The sequence below is a fragment of the Physella acuta genome, unplaced genomic scaffold (assembly GCF_028476545.2).
Source record: "Physella acuta isolate Inbredline_101_S28 unplaced genomic scaffold, ASM2847654v3 ptg000953l, whole genome shotgun sequence".
Taxonomy (NCBI): domain Eukaryota; kingdom Metazoa; phylum Mollusca; class Gastropoda; family Physidae; genus Physella; species Physella acuta.
In genome coordinates this window covers 8228-30744 of record NW_026732470.1, presented here as the reverse complement: position 1 = coordinate 30744, position 22517 = coordinate 8228, and the positions used below count along the sequence as shown (strand labels likewise).

General features: G+C 36.4%; 2 protein-coding genes across 2 annotated transcripts; one reads left to right on the top strand and one right to left on the bottom strand.

The window, feature by feature from the left end:
* The first annotated feature begins 397 nt into the window (after positions 1 to 397).
* LOC131953805 (fibrinogen-like protein A) lies at positions 398 to 14180 on the top strand. Its single transcript, XM_059317178.1, has 4 exons — positions 398 to 461; positions 7719 to 7904; positions 13201 to 13344; positions 13519 to 14180. The coding sequence occupies exons 1-4, from the start codon at positions 398 to 400 to the stop codon at positions 14178 to 14180; spliced, it is 1056 nt and encodes a 351-aa protein (XP_059173161.1).
* Positions 14181 to 19154: 4974 nt separating this feature from the next.
* LOC131953804 (uncharacterized) lies at positions 19155 to 20657 on the bottom strand. Its single transcript, XM_059317177.1, has 2 exons — positions 20565 to 20657; positions 19155 to 20248 (listed from the first exon to the last, which is right to left on the bottom strand). The coding sequence occupies exons 1-2, from the start codon at positions 20617 to 20619 to the stop codon at positions 19251 to 19253; spliced, it is 1053 nt and encodes a 350-aa protein (XP_059173160.1). The 5' UTR covers positions 20620 to 20657; the 3' UTR covers positions 19155 to 19250.
* Positions 20658 to 22517: the final 1860 nt, after the last annotated feature.

Sequence of the window (22517 nt, the reverse complement as noted above, 5' to 3'; positions counted from 1 at the left end):
AGCATATTTTATAATTATCTAAAACAAATATTCGAGTGTACGTATTTATCTTGAAGACGATGGAACTAGTATCTGTAATTATTCTAAAAGAATAGGAACGATTTTTAACAGACGCTTTGAGTTATCATTGGTTTCTTACTTGAATACTAAATATATAATTTCAAACCTTGATTATTAACTCTTTGAAAGAATATCCATTTGGCCGCTCTATTGACTAAATTTGTGTATTAATAGAACTAAAAATAATTTAAAAAACTATTTAATTGTTCAACAGTGCTTAGGTCTATAATTTTATTTAGTTTAAAAAAGGAATGACAATTTTGTGATGGCTTTTAAAAGAGTTTCTGTAAAATTTGTGGAAAGTCAACTTGCATTCCATCTCTTGATTTCTTTAGGAATGGATTTAAATCTTTCTATTGTTACTGACCTGTCATACAGTCTGGAAACACCTATTGAATCGGGTAATTGTGGGAAAGTTTCAGAGGAAATGTTCTTGCCAAAAAGTTATATTCAACCTCAACCTATTGGGAAAATTATAACGATACCAATATCCGAAAACTAACCTAGACTGGCCGCGGTCTTAGATAAACTATACAATCTTTTAAAGTGCTTGAATTAGATCGCCCACTCTCAGAAGCCACACAAACTTGAATTTCTACCGCTCAATTTTACCTGCACCGTGCATTCAAACTTTTAATTTCCTCCCGTTCTTCGACTATACAAAAACAATAAACGAAAAAAAATCATTTTTATAAAAGAAAAGTGCATTTAAATTTTATACTGAACTGTTTTCAAATAACTGTTAAAATTAATTAATAATGACTAATAAGTTATGTATTTTATTGACAAACATGTTATTTTTTAACAATGCTATTCAGAAGTTAATTAAAGCGGTTTTAGCACACAGCATTAATGTCAAAACTCAAGAAAGAGAAACGCAAACAGTTTCGACCTAAGGTCTTCGACGGTTAAATACATTGGAATTATTAATTCACTATTCTCATTCTATCTAGAATATTAATAAAAAAAACAACTGCTATGATTTATTTGTATTGCAAAATAGATAACGTTTTACCAACGTCAATAGTTCCATCTCAATTACCCCCTGTCAATTAACCCCCCCCCCCCACATGACAATACCCTACGCCTAGAACTGCAGTGAGACATTACTTACACCTTGACATAAGCTATGGTAACGGTAAAGGCAACGACATCGGTAGTGATAGGATGTAATAAAGAACAAGGATACAGTGAAGATTAAAGATAAGCAAGTGGTTTTGATTAGCAACAATGCTAGGGATTTGGAGATAGCTATGGGGAAAGAAGAGGATAAGTGTTAGTGTAATACGTATTGTGTTGTGAGGGTTTTACACAGATGGTAATTGAGAGGAGGCAATTAATCAGGGGGCTAATGACTGGATTGGGGTAAGTGTGGCTAACGCCTTACGCCCAAATAAAATTTGTCATAATTAAGATAAAATGATGGTTGGATTTCTATTATATGCTCATTTTTAGTTAGATATTTTATATTATTGGCATTTCTGTACACATTATTTAACTTTTAATACACACTGGTGGCTTATATGTTTGTACTAGATATAGAGTATGCTGTATTGTACAATGTTCTGTAACACTCTTATATTTTATTGTTTTCTGTTCGTTTACGCTAATGTTACGCTTTGTAATGTTTTGCTATTATGGTGTAAAATGCTATAGGTTACTCTTACATGATACTACTCCGATATTTTAAGTTTGTACATTTCAATTCTATCATATGGGGTCGTTGCTCATTAGGAGAGGGAAAATAAGTAACAAGCGATTTTCTGTTTAACGTTTTGACTCTGATGTTTATTTTATTTGTGTAACTAACAATGTTATTGAGGAATGACAGGTGATGATTAGGTTTTTTTTAGAACCACACGATGTTGCTGTTTTGAGCATAGCATTATGTAATGCTCTTTAATTTTTCTCAAATCATTTTGTAAACAACAATACGTATATGTGTTAACATTTACATTTGGACATGACTTTTAATGGCTGGAGCAAAGCCTAATCGATAACGGCTAGTATAAAATAAAAATGTTTTTTTAGTAAATTTCACGGGGGTGAACTGTATTATAACTAAACTAAATGGGTTTTTTGGTGACTTAAGTACTTTTTAGCACTACTTTTAGCGTTGTTTCGATGTATGGTAGAAACAATTCACACGTTTTAGTAGATTTATCGTAGAAACAATTTATATAGTGTGGAATTTTAGCTTATGGATATAGAACTTTCTTAAACTTTGGGTTAAATTTACAAAAGTTGTTCAATTTCCAATTAAATATGTGTATGTTTAATTAATAAAACTGAATACTTTTTGATATTTACAACACATAAAAAATGTTGTTTTAATTAAAATATTTACCTATTCAACCACGTGTCACATCAAATCATCATGCTACTATATCTCCATTATATGACATTTTAATTTATCTGACCAGTGCCTGTTAAGCTAATTTGCAAACAATGTTTGTGCTCAGATGTTGATCTTTTCTTAAATAAACATCTAGGATATAATATTAAGCGGTTTATTTTCACTTCCGTTAAGGCCAATGATATTAATTTTATTTAAACTCTAGCTGATTATTACACGTAACTTGCTTTTTAAATGCATGTGACGTCTTTTATTTTGATGTATATATGTATGTCTACATATATGTATTTATATGTATGTTGTCCAGTAGTGACTGTACAAATCTCCAGTAGTGCCTGTCAAAATTGAGTTACAAGATTAGCCACAAACCCACAAACAAACATACGTTGCGAACTAAATTAAAGCTTTTAAATTTTTTTTTTTTTTATTCTTTAATATATATTTCTTGTCATTATGACGGGTTTTTATACTTGTTTTATTTTCTACTCTATTATTTGGAAATCATATCGATATAAGAGTAAATCGATATTAAAGTTTTAAAAACAATTAGCTCTATATTTTTATTGACATTCCGTTATTCTTAGTTAAGAGATCACCACACACCAGTACAAAATATTAGCTTTGACACCTTTGCAGTTACTCTAAAAGACAATTATCTGTCCCTAAGTTAGTTCCTTCGTCATCTTTCTAAAACATTCGCGAAGACAACTCGCCAGACTCATCAAGTTTCTAATTGTCTCCCCTTATAGTTATTGAACCTAGTAATGCTAAAGACTTGTGAGCTATCAATGACCAACAAAACGGAAGCGCTTTGAAATCGAAAGCTTAAGGCCAGATAACCTGATAAGACTGCTGTTATTTCTGGTCTTTGAACTCGTGTTGTGGAACTGAGTGGCGTGTTTATGTGTTGACTAGTTAAAGATGTATGCTCTACTTCCGCTGAACTCTTCCGGAACATTAGCTCACAACAAAAGCGGGCTTCAAGTCGTATTTTGTTTTCATCAAGATAGATCACTTAAACATGAGCTCACAAAAAGAACTGGGTTCAAATTGTGTTTTGTTTTCATAAAGATAGATCACTTGAACATTAGCTGACAACTACAGCCGGATCAAGATGGACCAAGCACTTCAATTGTACACAACACCTGAAGGATGGCTCTCGAGGCAAGCTCGACGAAAGAAAATATTGATCTCAGGTGAAAAACGAGAAGCATTTAAATATTAAATTGACATGAACTTTGAATGGAGCTTCTGTAGAACATTTTATGGTTTTTTATTAAACTTGCAGGAATCACGTATGAACCTGAACAAAACTTTTGTTTAACCTGCTAAGTGGCTGTATCCACATTTGTGTGACTTGTTATGTAGATTGTCTGACCCCTACAAATTTATGTGGTGTGTTTTGTAGATTGTGTTACCCCTACACATTTATGTGACTTGTTATGTAGATTGTCTGACCCCTACACATTTATGTGACCTGTTATGTAAATTGTCTGACCCCTACATATTTATGTGACGTGTTATGTAGATTGTCTGACCCCTACATATTTATGTGACGTGTTATGTAGATTGTCTGACCCCTACACATTTATGCGACCTGTTATGTAGATTGTCTAACCCCCTACACATTTACGTGACCTGTTATGTAGATTGTCTGACCCCTACATATTTATGTGACCTGTTATGTAGATTGTCTGACCCCTACACACATTGTTTCGTAACTGTAACAAACTTTATAAAACGTGCCATATGCATGTACTAGCCTGCATATCACCTGCGTCGATATTTTCCTCAAACAGAATCGATATGCTGAACATAATTTAAAATACTTATCAACGGCCTTCCTATTTTATCTTAATGAAGGCATTTCTTACAATTACTTTACACAAACACAGACAATTTCAAATTTTAGCAACAAAAATGTCTAAAAGATCTACCTGTTTAGAAATAATGTTTTGAAAACAAAGAGATGTGATTTTATGAATCTTGACAAAATGCTTCTAAGCAAATGTGAATTGTGCTAATATTGTACAACTCTGTGATATGTTGAGACTATTTGAAAACAAAAACAAATAGTAACTGTTACATTTTGAGGAATCTGTAAATTGTCATCAGGTATTTGTACAACCCCTGTTTGTAGAGCGACACTCAGCATAGGGTAAATCAAGGAACTCGCAAGAGAACTATTAGGCAAATATCTATTCATGTCTACAAAATCTTTCTGGAGTAGGGCTTCAACGCAACCCCTTACCCTACACGCAGAGACACACACAGACACATAAATGCACATAGAGACATGCACAGACATACATAGACACACACAGACATACATAGACATACACAGACATACACAGAAAAATACAAACGCACACAGACATAAACGTCCTATCATTGTAAACACTGTACCCTTTGAATCGCTACGTTACAGCTAAAGCTACATAAAACTTGCAGCGCTCTAGATCAGTGACCCGCTAAAGTTTCAAACGTGGATTCAATCATTAATCCCCATAATCGGTTCATCTTGCATACATTACAAACAATGCTCCGAAAAATCCCAGACGGTCTCTATGTAAATGAAGAAGCTGAAACTCAAATGGGAGATATCTGATTCTACTAACACCCTCTCGAGAGTGAAAGATATCTGATTCTACTAGCACCCTCTCGAGAGTGAAAGATATCTGATTCTACTAGCACCCTCTCGAAGGTGAAAGATATCTGATTGTAAAATTGTGTACTTGAGATCGTTGAGTTGAGAACTGCAAAAAGAGACTGTGTTAGCCTTGACGAGCATATCGTGAAATATTAATCAGGCTAGGGGTCAAGGTGAAGGGTCCGTTCATGGACGTATTGCTGCACTGACGCTTACCCAGGATTTTGTGGTAGTTGTGTCTCCTTGCTGCAGGATGAAGTTGGGATTAATTCTCCTGTTACATTTTGTAACAGGTAAGTAAATATTTTAATGTTTGCATCTTTGTGCTAATAACTCTAAATGTTGAATGTTTTTTGTAGTTTTGTTGGGGATTTTTTTTTTAGTTTCTATTGACACATTTTTATGTAATTATCGTTAAACTTAATTTAATGGCGATACTAATTTTTGCAAAAAAATAAATGTTGTTTGAACTCGAGTACTTTTGCTTGCAAAAATCTTTCGTATAAACTAAATGTATTGGCTCCTGACAAAAGAACCCGTTTTCAAAATACGATAAACACGACCTTGTGATGGAAATGCTAATAATAATCTGAATTATGACAAAATGACAAATGACAACCGACGGAATAAAAGTCATAAAGAAACAGAAACAAGAACATGTTAGGGAACATCAAGGCGGCAGGACATGAGACTGACCACATTATCCCTTCACATGCCAAAACACATAAACTCTACTTCATCTGCTCTATAGACCATTAGTTCCTATTGAGCAGACTTTACATAGGCCTTGTTGTCGTGTAGCCATAGGACATGTTGTCGTGTAGCCATAGGACATGTTGTCGTGTAGCCATAGGACATGTTGTCGTGTAGCCATAGGACATGTTGTCGTTTGGCCATAGGACATGTTGTCGTGTAGCCATAGGACATGTTGTCGTGTAGCCATAGGACATGTTGTCGTTTGGCCATAGGACATGTTGTCGTGTAGCCATAGGACATGTTGTCGTGTAGCCATAGGACATGTTGTCGTGTAGCCATAGGACATGTTGTCGTTTGGCCATAGGACATGTTGTCGTGTAGCCATAGGACATGTTGTCATGTAGCCATAGGACATATTGTCGTGTAGCCATAGGACAGCGTGCTCATGTAGTAACAGACACCGATGCTGACCCCAAAGTCCATGTAATATCCATTCATTGACAAAGATCACAGAATCATGAACTCTGCTTCACCTGCTCTATATAACATCAGCCTATAGCAATAACTGTTGAGTTTATTTACCAACACGATTTCAATTAACATCGAGAGCTTGATGTGCAGCGATACTCCCCATTTAGGCTATTTTCATCAGGAGCCCAAGCCCTAATGAGTGGGGTCTTTTGCTGTACAACAAGCTGATGGTAGCTGGTTTTAAAGAAAAGTTTTATTAACTAGAAAGCTTCTATCATTAGAACTCTTTATCAGAACCCTTTTTGTCGCTGATATTTTTTTTTTCGTAATGACACGGACGTCAAAAGGCGAACCCTTTTACGGAGTAAATAAATCAGGAAATAAAATACTTAAAAAAAACTTTTTAAAAAACCACGTTTTTCTTGTGGACTAAAAAGTAGAAAATAACTATTTACATAAATTTGATGACAAAAAACGTGGGTACGTTCACCATCAAATTTCCCGACCCATCTGCCCGACCCACGTTTTTTTGTCATCAAATGTATGTAAATAGTTATTTTCTACTTTTTAGTCCACAAGAAAAACGTGGTTTTTTAAAAAGTTTTTTTTAAGTATTTTATTTTCTCCTTTTTAGTCCGTTGCTACACATGAAAAACGTGTTTTTTAAAAAAGTTTTTTATATAGTTTATTTTCTACTTTATCTAATGACTTGATTAAGTATGAATTGACTAAGTGTTTATAAATACACGGACTAAAAAAATCTTGAGCGACCAGGATTCGAACCTGGGTTGTCGCGGCCACAACGCGAAGTACTAACCACTATACGATCACGGCCAGCGCGCTCACATCGATTGGGGCCGAAGTAACTGTGTCAACAAGCCTCCAGTCTTGTCGGTATCTTTAGAAATCATGTCCTCAATTTTATGGTCCTTTGGGCGTAATTAAATTAAGCTAATTACGGTCTCTAATTGCTAGTTTTTATGATTGCATCTGAAATTGTTAGGCGAAAGTAACCTGCATGCCAAATTTCAGATCTATAGAGCAATCAGAAGTGGGCTAATTTTCGATGTCAATTTTAACAACAAACACATCCACGCGAAGCTGAGTTAATAAAAACGTGTTAAAATATCTGGTCGTTTCTTGAAGGAAGAATAAAGTCTGATATATTTTTATTAAAAGCAATAGGCCTTCTCTCTGGGGTTATTTTATAAAGGATCCGCAGCTTCTTGCACGTATTTCAGTCGCTAAATTAAAGTACGTTGTCCCTCGAGCAATATATGCATATACGTTTAATTTCATTATGCGTCTACTACCACTAATTTATTTATCTACTTATATACTTTACATGTGTACTACCACTGGTTTATCTACGTTTAATGTGTACTACCACATGTTTATTTATCTACTTATCTACTTATATGTGTACTAACACTGGTTTGTCGACGATACATGTGTTCTACCATTGGTTTATTATTTCATGCACAGAGCTTAAGCCAGCAGATGCTAAAGAAACGACTTACAGGAAACAAGATTCCAGTAAACTTATGCTGCTCATCTTCTCGGCAAAAATTGATGCTGCCTCCCTGGTCACGTGTTCTACCAAGTGCTCACTCTCAGACAAGTTGTGTTATGGGTTCACGTACAACAAGGTCTTGAAGGAATGTTACCTGGGTAAGTTACCTGAGTAAGTTACCTGGGTAAGTTACCTGGGTAAGTTGTGTTATGGGTTCACGTACAACAAGGTGTTGAGGGAATGTTACCTGGGTAAGTTACCTGTGTAAGTTACCTGTGTAAGTTACCTGGGTAAGTTACCTGGGTAAGTTACCTGGGTAAGTTGTGTTATGGGTTCACGTACAACAAGGTGTTGAGGGAATGTTACCTGAGTCAGTTACCTGGGTAAGGGGTCATCCATTTATGACGTCCACACGCGGGGGGGGGGGGGGGGTCCGAAAAAACTGACTTTTGTGGACGCATATGGACTTTTATAAGGAAAAAGTGGATTTTTGTGGAGGGGGGGGGGGGTGGGGTCCAAAATCCAAAAAAATTGTGGACGTCATAAATGGATGACCCTTAAGTTACCTAGGTAAGGTGTTCTATGTTCTATAGGTTTACGTGGAATGGGGGGTATTGAGGGAATGTTACCTGGGTAACTGCTATGGGTTCACGTAAGCCTCAAGGAATTTTTCCTCGATGTGTGTGTTCTTGGTTTACTTTCACCGAAGCTTCTACTGTAGAATTTCATAATTGTCAATGGGTATAAACAGATTCTGTGTCGTATTTTGGTTCATTGTGAGTCGACTCGGCCTTCGTCTCGTGACCTACATACACTTGTGACAACTCTAATTAATTTATCAGCTAATAATGTCCTAAACACAACGAGCACTCCATGTTCTGCTCGCTCCATTGACCTTCAGGTCAGGAACACACTGGCCTACTTTACCTGGGTTAAGTTTATCCTCAAGTTCAAAAAACGGTTTTATAAAATATAACATCCATGGATGAGAAAATCCACTTAGGGCTGGATCGATCTAGGACCCATCGTCTGTGGGGCAGTGAGTTGAAGTGTATGTCAGCGAGGAAATAAATCTACAGTTCTGCATGTTGAGTACCTTGTTCTGGCCTAATGATTGCGGCAATACATCTACAGTTCTGCATGTTGAGTACCTTGTTCAGTCAAAATGATTGCGGCAATAGATCTACAGTTCTGCATGTTGAGTACCTTGTTCTGGCCGAATTATTGCTACTACAAAGCTATGCATTATTCTTCTTATGAAAGCAAAAGAAAACAATATTTACAGTGTCTTTGTTAAACAGATACTGGGGAAAAATGTATTGCTTACATTTCGCTAGACATATATTTTTTTAGTGCGTATGAAATAACTGTAGATTGTTTTTGTAACAATTTCTGAGCATGTCCTGTCCCACTTGACTGTGCTTTTGTTTTGTCCCACTTGACTGTGCTTTTGTTCTGTCGCACTTGACTGTGCTATTGTTCTGTCCCACTTGACTGTGCTATTGTTCTCTCCCACTTGACTGTGCTATTGTTCTGTCCCACTTGACTGTGCTATTGTTCTGTCCCACTTGACTGTGCTATTGTTCTCTCCCACTTGACTGTGCTATTGTTTTGTCCCACTTGACTGTGCTATTGTTTTGTCCCACTTGACTGTGCTATTGTTTTGTCCCACTTGACTGTGCTATTGTCCCACTTGACTGTGCTATTGTCCTGTCCCACTTGACTGTGCTATTGTCCTGTCCCACTTGACTGTGCTATTGTCCTGTCCCACTTGACTGTGCTATTGTCCCACTTGACTGTGCTTTTGTCCCACTTGACTGTGCTATTGTCCCACTTGACTGTGCTATTGTCCCACTTGACTGTGCTATTGTCCCACTTGACTGTGCTATTGTCCCACTTGACTGTGCTATTGTCCCACTTGACTGTGCTATTGTTCTGTCCAACTTGACTGTGCTTTTGTTTTGTCCCACTTGACTGTGCTATTGTCCCACTTGACTGTGCTATTGTCCCACTTGACTGTGCTATTGTCTCACTTGACTTGAAAATAAGTAACAAGCGATTTTCTGTTTAACGTTTTGACTCTGATGTTTATTTTATTTGTGTAACTAACAATGTTATTGAGGAATGACAGGTGATGATTAGGTTTTTTTTAGAACCACACGATGTTGCTGTTTTGAGCATAGCATTATGTAATGCTCTTTAATTTTTCTCAAATCATTTTGTAAACAACAATACGTATATGTGTTAACATTTACATTTGGACATGACTTTTAATGGCTGGAGCAAAGCCTAATCGATAACGGCTAGTATAAAATAAAAATGTTTTTTTAGTAAATTTCACGGGGGTGAACTGTATTATAACTAAACTAAATGGGTTTTTTGGTGACTTAAGTACTTTTTAGCACTACTTTTAGCGTTGTTTCGATGTATGGTAGAAACAATTCACACGTTTTAGTAGATTTATCGTAGAAACAATTTATATAGTGTGGAATTTTAGCTTATGGATATAGAACTTTCTTAAACTTTGGGTTAAATTTACAAAAGTTGTTCAATTTCCAATTAAATATGTGTATGTTTAATTAATAAAACTGAATACTTTTTGATATTTACAACACATAAAAAATGTTGTTTTAATTAAAATATTTACCTATTCAACCACGTGTCACATCAAATCATCATGCTACTATATCCCCATTATATGACATTTTAATTTATCTGACCAGTGCCTGTTAAGCTAATTTGCAAACAATGTTTGTGCTCAGATGTTGATCTTTTCTTAAATAAACATCTAGGATATAATATTAAGCGGTTTATTTTCACTTCCGTTAAGGCCAATGATATTAATTTTATTTAAACTCTAGCTGATTATTACACGTAACTTGCTTTTTAAATGCATGTGACGTCTTTTATTTTGATGTATATATGTATGTCTACATATATGTATTTATATGTATGTTGTCCAGTAGTGACTGTACAAATCTCCAGTAGTGCCTGTCAAAATTGAGTTACAAGATTAGCCACAAACCCACAAACAAACATACGTTGGTGTTGAGGGAATGTTACCTGAGTCAGTTACCTGGGTAAGGGGTCATCCATTTATGACGTCCACACGCGGGGGGGGGGGGGGTCCGAAAAAACTGACTTTTGTGGACGCATATGGACTTTTATAAGGAAAAAGTGGATTTTTGTGGAGGGGGGGGGGGGGTGGGGTCCAAAATCCAAAAAAATTGTGGACGTCATAAATGGATGACCCTTAAGTTACCTAGGTAAGGTGTTCTATGTTCTATAGGTTTACGTGGAATGGGGGGTATTGAGGGAATGTTACCTGGGTAACTGCTATGGGTTCACGTAAGCCTCAAGGAATTTTTCCTCGATGTGTGTGTTCTTGGTTTACTTTCACCGAAGCTTCTACTGTAGAATTTCATAATTGTCAATGGGTATAAACAGATTCTGTGTCGTATTTTGGTTCATTGTGAGTCGACTCGGCCTTCGTCTCGTGACCTACATACACTTGTGACAACTCTAATTAATTTATCAGCTAATAATGTCCTAAACACAACGAGCACTCCATGTTCTGCTCGCTCCATTGACCTTCAGGTCAGGAACACACTGGCCTACTTTACCTGGGTTAAGTTTATCCTCAAGTTCAAAAAACGGTTTTATAAAATATAACATCCATGGATGAGAAAATCCACTTAGGGCTGGATCGATCTAGGACCCATCGTCTGTGGGGCAGTGAGTTGAAGTGTATGTCAGCGAGGAAATAAATCTACAGTTCTGCATGTTGAGTACCTTGTTCTGGCCTAATGATTGCGGCAATACATCTACAGTTCTGCATGTTGAGTACCTTGTTCAGTCAAAATGATTGCGGCAATAGATCTACAGTTCTGCATGTTGAGTACCTTGTTCTGGCCGAATTATTGCTACTACAAAGCTATGCATTATTCTTCTTATGAAAGCAAAAGAAAACAATATTTACAGTGTCTTTGTTAAACAGATACTGGGGAAAAATGTATTGCTTACATTTCGCTAGACATATATTTTTTTAGTGCGTATGAAATAACTGTAGATTGTTTTTGTAACAATTTCTGAGCATGTCCTGTCCCACTTGACTGTGCTTTTGTTTTGTCCCACTTGACTGTGCTTTTGTTCTGTCGCACTTGACTGTGCTATTGTTCTGTCCCACTTGACTGTGCTATTGTTCTCTCCCACTTGACTGTGCTATTGTTCTGTCCCACTTGACTGTGCTATTGTTCTGTCCCACTTGACTGTGCTATTGTTCTCTCCCACTTGACTGTGCTATTGTTTTGTCCCACTTGACTGTGCTATTGTTTTGTCCCACTTGACTGTGCTATTGTTTTGTCCCACTTGACTGTGCTATTGTCCCACTTGACTGTGCTATTGTCCTGTCCCACTTGACTGTGCTATTGTCCTGTCCCACTTGACTGTGCTATTGTCCTGTCCCACTTGACTGTGCTATTGTCCCACTTGACTGTGCTTTTGTCCCACTTGACTGTGCTATTGTCCCACTTGACTGTGCTATTGTCCCACTTGACTGTGCTATTGTCCCACTTGACTGTGCTATTGTCCCACTTGACTGTGCTATTGTCCCACTTGACTGTGCTATTGTTCTGTCCAACTTGACTGTGCTTTTGTTTTGTCCCACTTGACTGTGCTATTGTCCCACTTGACTGTGCTATTGTCCCACTTGACTGTGCTATTGTCTCACTTGACTGTGCTATTGTCCCACTTGACTGTGCTATTGTTCTGTCCCACTTGACTGTGCTATTGTTCTGTCCCACTTGACTGTGCTATTGTTCTGTCCAACTTGACTGTGCTTTTGTTTTGTCCCACTTGACTGTGATATTGTTCTGTCCCACTTGACTGTGCTTTTGTTTTGTCCCACTTGACTGTGATGTTGTCCTACTTGACTGTGCTATTGTTCTGTCCCACTTGACTGTGCTATTGTTCTGTCCAACTTGACCGTGCTTTTGTTTTGTCCCACTTGACTGTGATGTTTTCCCACTTGACTGTGCTTTTGTTTTGTCCCACTTGACTGTGATGTTTTCCCACTTGACTGTGCTTTTGTTTTGTCCCACTTGACTGTGCTTATGTCCCACTTGACTGTGCTATTGTCCCACTTGACTGTACTATTGTCCCACTTGACTGTACTATTGTCCCACTTGACTGTACTATTGTCCCACTTGACTGTACTATTGTCCCACTTGACTGTACTATTGTCCCACTTGACTGTGCTATTGTCCTGTCCCACCTGACTGTGCTATTGTCCTGTCCCACCTGACTGTGCTATTGTCCTGTCCCACCGGACTGTGCTATTGTCCTGTCCCACTTGACTGTGCTATTGTCCTGTCCCACCTGACTGTGCTATTGTCCTGTTCCACCTGACTGTGCTATTGTCCTGTCCCACTTGACTGTGCTATTGTTCTGTCCCAGGCTCCTATCTTGTACCGACCAACATAACACACCCAAACCTGGACACCAAGATCTACTCGACTGGTCAGTTCTGTGACACCCATGAGAACGTGACGCTACGGGCTGACGGGGGCCTCAACGCTTGCGATTTCCTGGAGTGTTTTGGTAAGTTACTTAGCTAACGCAACGCTTTAGTAATTTTCTCTCGCCTAATACAAAAAGAACATTAACGACTACCTTTTAGATGTTGTGTATAGCATCAAATTTTGAATATAAAAATTTTAATTTCAATTTAGATCGTCATGTTGTAATGTGTTCACTTTGTGTTCCTTATGTCAGTGATGAACATCACCCTCGGCAGTGACAACAACTACAACCCAGATGACCCCAAAGTTTACCGCTCATGTAAGGACGTGGTCAGTAGCAACCCCCGACAGTTGGTCAAGCTCTCGACGGGCATCGTGGTCATGTGTGATACACAGACAGACGGCGGGGGCTGGACCATCTTCCAGAGACGTGTCACAGGTGACGTCAGTTTTAACCAGGGATGGAACAACTACAAGTACGGCTTCGGGGACTACAGTAACGGAGATTTCTACCTGGGGAACGAACACCTGTACTGCATGACCTCGAGCAAGAACTACGAAATGATGGTTGACCTGAAGTGTACGTTCAGGAACTACGACTACACGTACGCCAGCTTCAGGCTATCCGACGAGTCTAGTGGGTACACGTTGTTCATCACCAAAGGATCGGGAAATGCTGGAGACTCGCTATACCTTGTCCACAACAACGTGCCTTTCTACACCCCCGATAGGGACAACCCTTTCAACTTCTTCCCAATGTGTGCCACTACTCACGCTGGAGGATGGTGGTTCTACGGTCCCACTTGTTTCTCTGGCTACCTGAATGGTCGCTGGACCTTGCCCTTAGCTTGGCCAAGTAACGGCATAGCATGTCCGTCACCGAAGACAAGCGAAATGAAGATTCGACCAAAGTAGCTTCACTGCAGTCCTTCGCCACACAATCACACGCGGACATTTGGTTAAATACAGAGTTTCTGTGAAGTGGTGGTTTATATTACAAATACATCAACAAACTATACGTTACACCACATACGACAAAATACATACCCTATACTATATAGGCCTACTCGATGCACCCCTCCCCCCGCATCACGCATTTTCACAAAATTACGACCCCCAACACCTTGAAGTCTGACTTCATTTATGGACAACACCTAAAGTAAAAATTGCACGCTTTGTTTATCTCAAGAAGTAAACGAACCTCAGAGATATCATTTAAAAAGCGGTAAAATTTAGGCATGTGGATAAGGGATTTAGGGATAAGGGGATATGCCCCGTTTATTTCCATATTTTACAATGTAAGATCTAAAGCCTTTTGAATATTTTTACCATGTTTTGCACATATAAGTAAGTATTAAACAGCAAAAAAGGCGGTTGTGTTAAAGTCGTGCCATTTCGAGATATTTCAAAGTATAAAAGTTATGTGCATTGTGAACATTTTACGCAAACATTATCATGACTATAAGTTTGCTTCTTCATTGTAGTGTGACGATCTTTAGAGAAACGAATGTGTCAATGCTGGATTAGTTTAGCTTCGATAATTTGTTTCTATTATGAGTTTAAAAAAATGTCTCATGTATTTGTATGTGTAAACTTAAGAAGAAAAGTATTCTTTTTTCAAACAGCTGCCATTTCCATAGTTGAGTGCTTGGATATAGTCGACATGATAGTCAAGTAGGCCAAAACATGTAGAAAACATAATTATCACGATTTTTTATCATAATGTTTTGATGATTATTATTTTTCATTTACTGATCCAGTATTGCAGAGTTTTTATTTTAACCATTTTAACTATTAAATTAGTGAGACGAGTGAATGAGAATGGTGGGGGGGGGGGGGGAGGCATGGTCGAATGGTAGAACTTAGGACTGCTAACACGTAAGATCTAGCTTGGATCGCCGGCCAGGCTTTGGAGGATATCCTTGTGTCGCCCCAGCCGATACTACTAACCAGTGGCGTAGCGAGGTCGGGTGTCACCCGGTGCGGCACTTAATGGTGTCACCCCCCCCCCCCCCCCCCCCAGAGGCGTAGCGACTCTTCCCGGGGACAAACTTTCAATTTTCAATTTGCAGCCCCCCCCCCTCAAACTTTCTATTTGCACCCCCCCCCCCCCCTCAAACTTTCGATTCGCACCCCCTCAAACTTTCGATTTACACCCCCCCCCCTCAAACTTTCGATTTGCACCCCCCCCATCAAATTCTCTATATATTTTACTATTTTTTGCCTTGGTGTCACCCCCCCCCCTAAATGGTGTCACCCGGTACGGCCCGCACCCCCCCCCCCCCTCGCCACGCGTCTACTACTAACTGGCTCAAAACAGGGAGCAAATATCTGACAAAATTATCCCCATGTATGCCCATGGCGTTGGTGATCGGGCATTTGTCGCGTGTGTGCAAGTGTTCAATCGGGAAAACATTAGGCGCCGTACTTTAATATTATGGACATTTATGAATAAATCACGCACTTGAGGAATTGATTTAAACTATTTTATTGACAGGTTGAGTTATATTTCATAAAACAAAAAAAAAAAAAAAAACAACAAAAAAACAACTGAAGTTTGCTAATATACAATGCATGCAACTGAAGAAGAAATACCAATAACACATTGATTTACGAATTTTATTACACACATGCAATTAGGTTTCGATACCGTTTTACAAATTTCGGTATCATTACTACGTATATTACAAAAAAATTGTCGAGTTGATTTGGTAAACAAAATTCACAAAATTATAAAATTATCCATAAGCACTGAAACATCAAAAGTAAAGAAATTATTTGCTACTTAGGCTATAATAAAATAAGTATTCGTTGGAATTAAAACTAAAATAATCAAGATTAAGTAAATTGTGAGAGTTAACTTAACGGATTTAAAGTCCCTAATTCTTTTAGAGTGGGGTACAGCATTGAAACAATTCTTTACATTTCTATGTAAAATTGTTAACTTTATAATAATTGAAGATGTGCAAACCCCTATAACAAAAGTGGGAACAATGACAGCATATGTGAAAATTATCCACGTATTGTAAATTATAAACAAATTCATTTTGTATTTTAAAAATATACCGTATGCCACTTCTGGGACGGTACTGTTGTTTAAATCTGGATACGTTTTCCATCAAACCCTGTACATCAAAGCTCATGGCGAATACAATATAGCTGAGAATAAGAAAAAAATCCAACCACGATGCACTTGATACTAGAGGCAGCAAAAGTAAACACAACAGCATTGAATCTTTCCGCACTTATTAAAGTGACCATTTGAATACTTATACATATAGCATACTTGTTCCATCCTAAAATATACACAACGTAGTATGTAAGAATATAAGATCCTGATATGGTGTCAAATCGGTTGCATATCAGATAAACCTGGTACCACATTTGTGTCATTGAGAAGAAAAGATCCGATACAGCTAACGATGTTAAAACTATGTTGGTTGATTAATTTAGTCTATTATGAATAAGAATAAGTATTGTAAGACTATTTCCAACGATACCAAACGCACAGAGGATCGGGGTTATTAAACAATTAAAAATCAAATCGATAAAGTTAGGAGCTGTATGTGTTACATCAATATAAGACTAAAATAAACTTAAAGAATTTGTTAAGTTTATTATGTTTATTTTTCCCAATTAATTTTTGAATACAGTCTCGTATTGTATTACAAGAATTGCATTTAAATAAACTGTTGCTTGACATTTCTATACATAACTAGCCATCATTACTCGTTTCATGTGAATTATAGGCCTATATACCTGTTTGAGAAATATATTATAAAATAGTTATTGATCAAAATACAATGGGATTTACCACACGTTGGACGATATTAGTGACAAAGCAAAGAAGTTACTAAACAGCTAAAAATCCGACACGTTTAATATAACATACACTTCCAACACCTATTAGAAAAATTAAAACCAAATTAAATAGGCGTACATTATTTATAATCATTATATTAACACAACACCATATTAAATGCCCACATTGATTAATTGACTTAAATGATTCCGTTAAAAAACCTGGCTATTCAATTGTAATTTTTTTTTAACTAATTTATTTTATTTTTATTTTGGGCCGAGAAAGTTGTATACATTTTATAGCGTAGGATTACTTCTTGATAAGTAATATATAGATTTAAATCAAATTTAAATAGAATTGTTAATGTCTTCATATTCTAAAATTGTAAGATGTAGGAAGCGAATTTTATTTTAGATGACGTCGTTAGTTTGTGTATTATTTTCGACATTGGATTTTTCATTCTATTTTTAACCCACAATCAATGACGCCCTAAGCTAACTGTATAATCAGTAAAACGCGGAACATTGGATACATTTAATTGCAAATAATTGCATTTCGTTCATTTAAAAGGTTTAAAAGCGCTATATAAATGGTATTATTCTAAACTGTAAAAGCGTTTTGTTTAAAAACGACTAAAACAAAATGTGTTTATACTTAAATTTATTATCATGCATGCATTTTCATGCGCTTAAAGTTATTAATTTTTTTTTTCTCAAACACGACTTAAAATAGTAAAGCTTACAATATTAAACGTCGAGGTGTCACATTTGGGTATTATAGACAAATGGGTTTAAGTTAAAAATAAGAATCAGTTTTTCGGTTTTTTAATTTTTTTTTACATTTAATTAAACACTTTATCGTGTCACACATACTTCATTGTGAAACTATCATTTTTATCTCACGCAAAATTAATTTTATGCGAATTAATAATTACATTAGAATGCGGTTGTTCCCGATATGCGATCATACAACTTGATTGATGTTTTAAAGTGTTTCAACATTTATATTAAATGATAAAAACAAAGCACAGACGATTCAAACAATTTTATATTGCCTGCAATCATAACATAGAAAATATGGTTCATACTACAACTAAAAAGCTACCTGCTAATTAAACTGATCATCTTCAATCAAATGGCTTATATTAAACTAAATAACATAATAGTTGTTTTTACCAATTGCATACAATATTTTACACGAAAAAGCTAATGTCAATGAATAGCCTAACCAATAAAAGAAGTCAATAATTACATGTAAAATGCAAGTACTATGTGATATTTGAACATATATATTTAGCTCTAAGAAAAATAAAATGTATAATTAACAGTTTATAAAATTTTATAGAGAAGATGAGAGAAAAAGGTTGAATCGAAAACGGCAATTACACGTTTAAACCTCAAGTATACAACTTCATTTTTAAGGAAGAAAAATATAACATTATTTAATTAACGAAGAAAAACAAATTGACTACGAAACTTAAATTTAGGTTATATTATTAAGCAAAACAAGACAAAACTATATTTACATTTTCAATAATCGCAGACCGTAAATAAAACAACCATTTGCAGAAGAATTATTTATTCTTGTTATTATTATGTGGTGCTTTACATTTTAAAAAAATAGACTGCAATTTATATTGTAAAACATTGACTCAACTACTCATCCAGAAATATAGTTTTATAAACAAAATAACGAAAATTTAAAAAAGAACAGATTTTAACAATTTAATGAAAGTAGATATAGGTCTTTGTCCTGTAATGCTTGAAAACCATCTTCAACCCGGCTCTTGATGAAGCTTAGACTGGTCAAACTGTTACAGTTTGATTAATTACAAATGTATTGCTTTTTATTTTTAAGGCGTACTTGTCAGAAGGGAAGTTAAATAAATCTCTATCCTCAAATTACATTGTATTACAAACACTTGACATCGATAAAAGTGCATATAAAATTATTCCCAACATTTAATATTCCCGCTATTTAATATTTAAATGACACTACTACGCCTTTTTTAAGGGTTAAAAGACTAAGTAGTTTTATATTTTATATTTTATTTTTTATTTTGCATTTTCAATTTTACTATTTTTAGCAAATAATATTAATTATACAAACACTAGAAATAAAATAAACACTTTTACTTGTATTATGATGAAGTACTAACTATATGTTTATATGAACCAGTCAGATTATCTAAATCTAGACGGAAACTCACACAAAGCATGGACCTCCTCTTTAGCCAGCGGATAGAGATGACACCTGTATACCGTCATCTCCCAGTCGACATTAGATTCCAGGTAGACACAGTTGTACTCGGTCCCGTTCTTTGGCTGACCAAGCGCCCACCTGTAGAAATAAACTGGCGAGTCGCTGTGTTTAAACTTGTACACACCTTCCTGGCTTTCGCCGTAGGCTCCTGTGTAGACGTAGTTTACTTCTCGGGGATTGTTCAGGAAATTCTTGACGACATTGTATTCGTCAGCGTCGTCTATTTCAGCCAGATAACCGCCGTATATATTACACAAAGTCTCAGCCGTGGCTACGTTGCTGTAGTAGTATTTAGAAACAGAGTAGGAGTAGTTGCCGACGACGTAGTTTCTGCTAAACAACCACGTGGGTCTGTTGTTCACTGCCGCAATGTTAAGAATCTCCTGCCGATTCGCTTCAATGCCTGTTGACAGGTTGGTGACGTCACGAGCGACGTGTGCCAGTGACATGTTGAACTGGGCCAGTTTGTCGTTGGCCAGCTTCAAGTCGAGATCCAATTCCCGGATTCTTTCCAAGAGCTGGTCACTGCCTGGTTGTCTTGTTGAGACGTAGGCATCGGCTATCATGTTGATGTTATGTCCAACTTCATCTGGTCCTTGGGCTGTACATATGTAGTGACCAGCCTGCGCTAATGTAGGCTTGACCCAGTGCAGTTCCAGAAAAGAGTGACCGTAGCTGTGAATGGAACCGTTAGCTGTTACAGCTTCTGACGTCAGCACGTGCACCTGGTGACCTATGAACAAGTTCAAGGACGCCAGCTCCGTGTAGTTTCTGGAATCGTTGGCGGAACGTGACACGATGACGGCTACAACAGCTGACAGGATGTTCTGGCTACTGTCGCTGACGTCACATCGCACTGTCAATGACGTTAGACCCAGATCAACTACCGTAGGGCTAGCGGTCAAGCGAACTACTGTACCTGTAATAGGTAATTTAACATTAAGTGCGGCCCTGTTCCAAAGCTTCGTATTTGATTTAAAGTAGTTGATAATCAACTTACAAGACGAATCGAATTTGACGTTTGTAAACATGGTCTATAGAACAAATAAAATTCGCTTTAGAAAACTTTTCTAAAATAAAAATGCTTGATCAAATCTAAGTTAATAAATGCAATCAATTTATTTTTATCGATTTCATGAAACTGGTTTTATAGTTTTGTGTAAAAAAATGCTTATTTTTAATTTCAGTTTTATTTTTAACACATGGGAGTATAATTCAATAAAATTCAAACTTACTTAAAACTGGTGTTGACAAAACACAACACAAGCTTAAGACAATTAACAGGATCATGTTGATATTACACCTGTAAAACAACGCGTAGGTCTCGGTCTATGAGATATCAATTTATCGCCAATTACTCATTTGCAGAGGCGTAGCGACCCTTCCCGGCGCCTGGGGACATACTTTCAATTTGGCGCCCCCCTCGGGAGCAAATTTTCGATTTGCACCCCCCCCCTCGAACTTTTCATTTGCAACCCCCCCCCTCAAACTTTCGATTTGCACACCCCCCCCCCCCCCCGAGAACTTTTCATTTGCACCCCCCCTCAAACTTTCAATTTGGCGCCCCCCCTGAGGTCGGCGCCCGGGGACATATGTCCCCCCCCCCGCCCCCCCCCCCGCCCCCCCTCACTACGCCTCTGCTCATTTGAACTGTAGGACTACATAGATAGTAAAAAGCGATAACACAAAATGCACTGTCACACAGCATGACGTTGGTTTAAGTGAATTAAATTATTACCACATACTTACTAACCATCAGAAGCTGTTTAATGTTACGTGCATACAAACTCATCTATAAATATTGTTAACTGTTTAGTCTCAATGGACTTCAAATTAAACGAACTATATATTAGCTATTTGGTATTACTGATGTAAATGTTTATTATGTTGGTTGTCATGCGCGGTTATATCAGATATTATTTTTGGGATTATATAACTTGTTAAACTTCAGCATTGTTTGAACACGTTTACAGACTTCAGCTATATGTAACTGTGTACAGACTAATGCTGTATGTTAATCTGTACAGACTAACGCTATATATGGCCGTGGACAGTCTACTGCTGTCTGTGGCTTCGTACACACTCACGATATCTGCAACAGTGTACACACTAACGATATATGCAGCCGTATACAGCTTACTGGTATATGTGGCTCTGTACAGACAAATAAATATATTTTTAAATATGCAATAAACTGATTATATGCATACATTCGTACAAGTTTACTTTTATTTTTTAAAGGACGTACGTATTGAATTGTTAACATTAATGCAAAAATTAATGGGAAATAAAAATTTTAAATATATATTTTTAATTCATTGTTTGTGAATTTGTAATTCTAATACACGTATTTGTATCTTTTTTGTAACTATCTAATAAAGATAGGAAAGAAAAGAAAAACGCATAAACGTTTACAAAAATTGTGCTGGCTAATTAAACTTAGTATCTAACGTAAGGATTGTGATACAAAGTACACATATAGATATTTTACATAATGGTTTTATATCATTTAAAAAATACTTTTATAGTTAAAGAACACATAATTTAGTGACGTAATGTGAAAAGTATACATTTATAATACTTATCTATAAGTAATAAATGTACTGTAGATATCATTTCGTAGATCATAGAAAATACTGAATAAAACGTGAAATAACAGAAAAATAACATTTTTCTTTACATGTCCATAAGATAAGAAGAAAACTGAGACATTTAACAAAACCTTAATGAAAATATGATTGCTAAATAGTAACATGCATGCCTTTTAACAATGAAGTAATATATATATATATATATATATATATATATATATATATATATGTAGGCCTATATATTTTTTTTTCTAGATTATTGTTAAAAGTGCTCTACATGCAAAAAAAAATTAACATGCTTTGAAAAACGAACACATTAGTTTTAATGTTCAAACATTTACTCGACTTTCTTTTGAGCAATTGTGTTGTGTCACATACAGCTATTGTATTTAGGACTTTCTGTTTTTCAGACATATTTAAAAAAAAAATTAGATAAAATACACTACGCCTTTTTGTCTAGAACATAACAAAACACTCAAACCCATTTGTTTTTTTTTACTAAAAATGTACTATATTTGAAAATGAATAAATGTCATAATGCCAATCGTTAATAAATGTTTACCACGTGCAACAGATTTAAAACTTGGGTTTTCGACA

Coding starts and splice junctions, on each gene's coding strand:
- LOC131953805 (XM_059317178.1), top strand. CDS start 398: ATGGATTTAAATCTTTCTATTGTTACTGACCTGTCATACAGTCTGGAA. Junction 462..7,718: donor GGAAACACCTATTGAATCGG/GTAATTGTGGGA, acceptor TTTCATGCACAG/AGCTTAAGCCAGCAGATGCT. Junction 13,345..13,518: donor CGATTTCCTGGAGTGTTTTG/GTAAGTTACTTA, acceptor TCCTTATGTCAG/TGATGAACATCACCCTCGGC.
- LOC131953804 (XM_059317177.1), bottom strand. CDS start 20,619: ATGATCCTGTTAATTGTCTTAAGCTTGTGTTGTGTTTTGTCAACACCA. Junction 20,249..20,564: donor TTTGTCAACACCAGTTTTAA/GTAAGTTTGAAT, acceptor TACCTATTACAG/GTACAGTAGTTCGCTTGACC.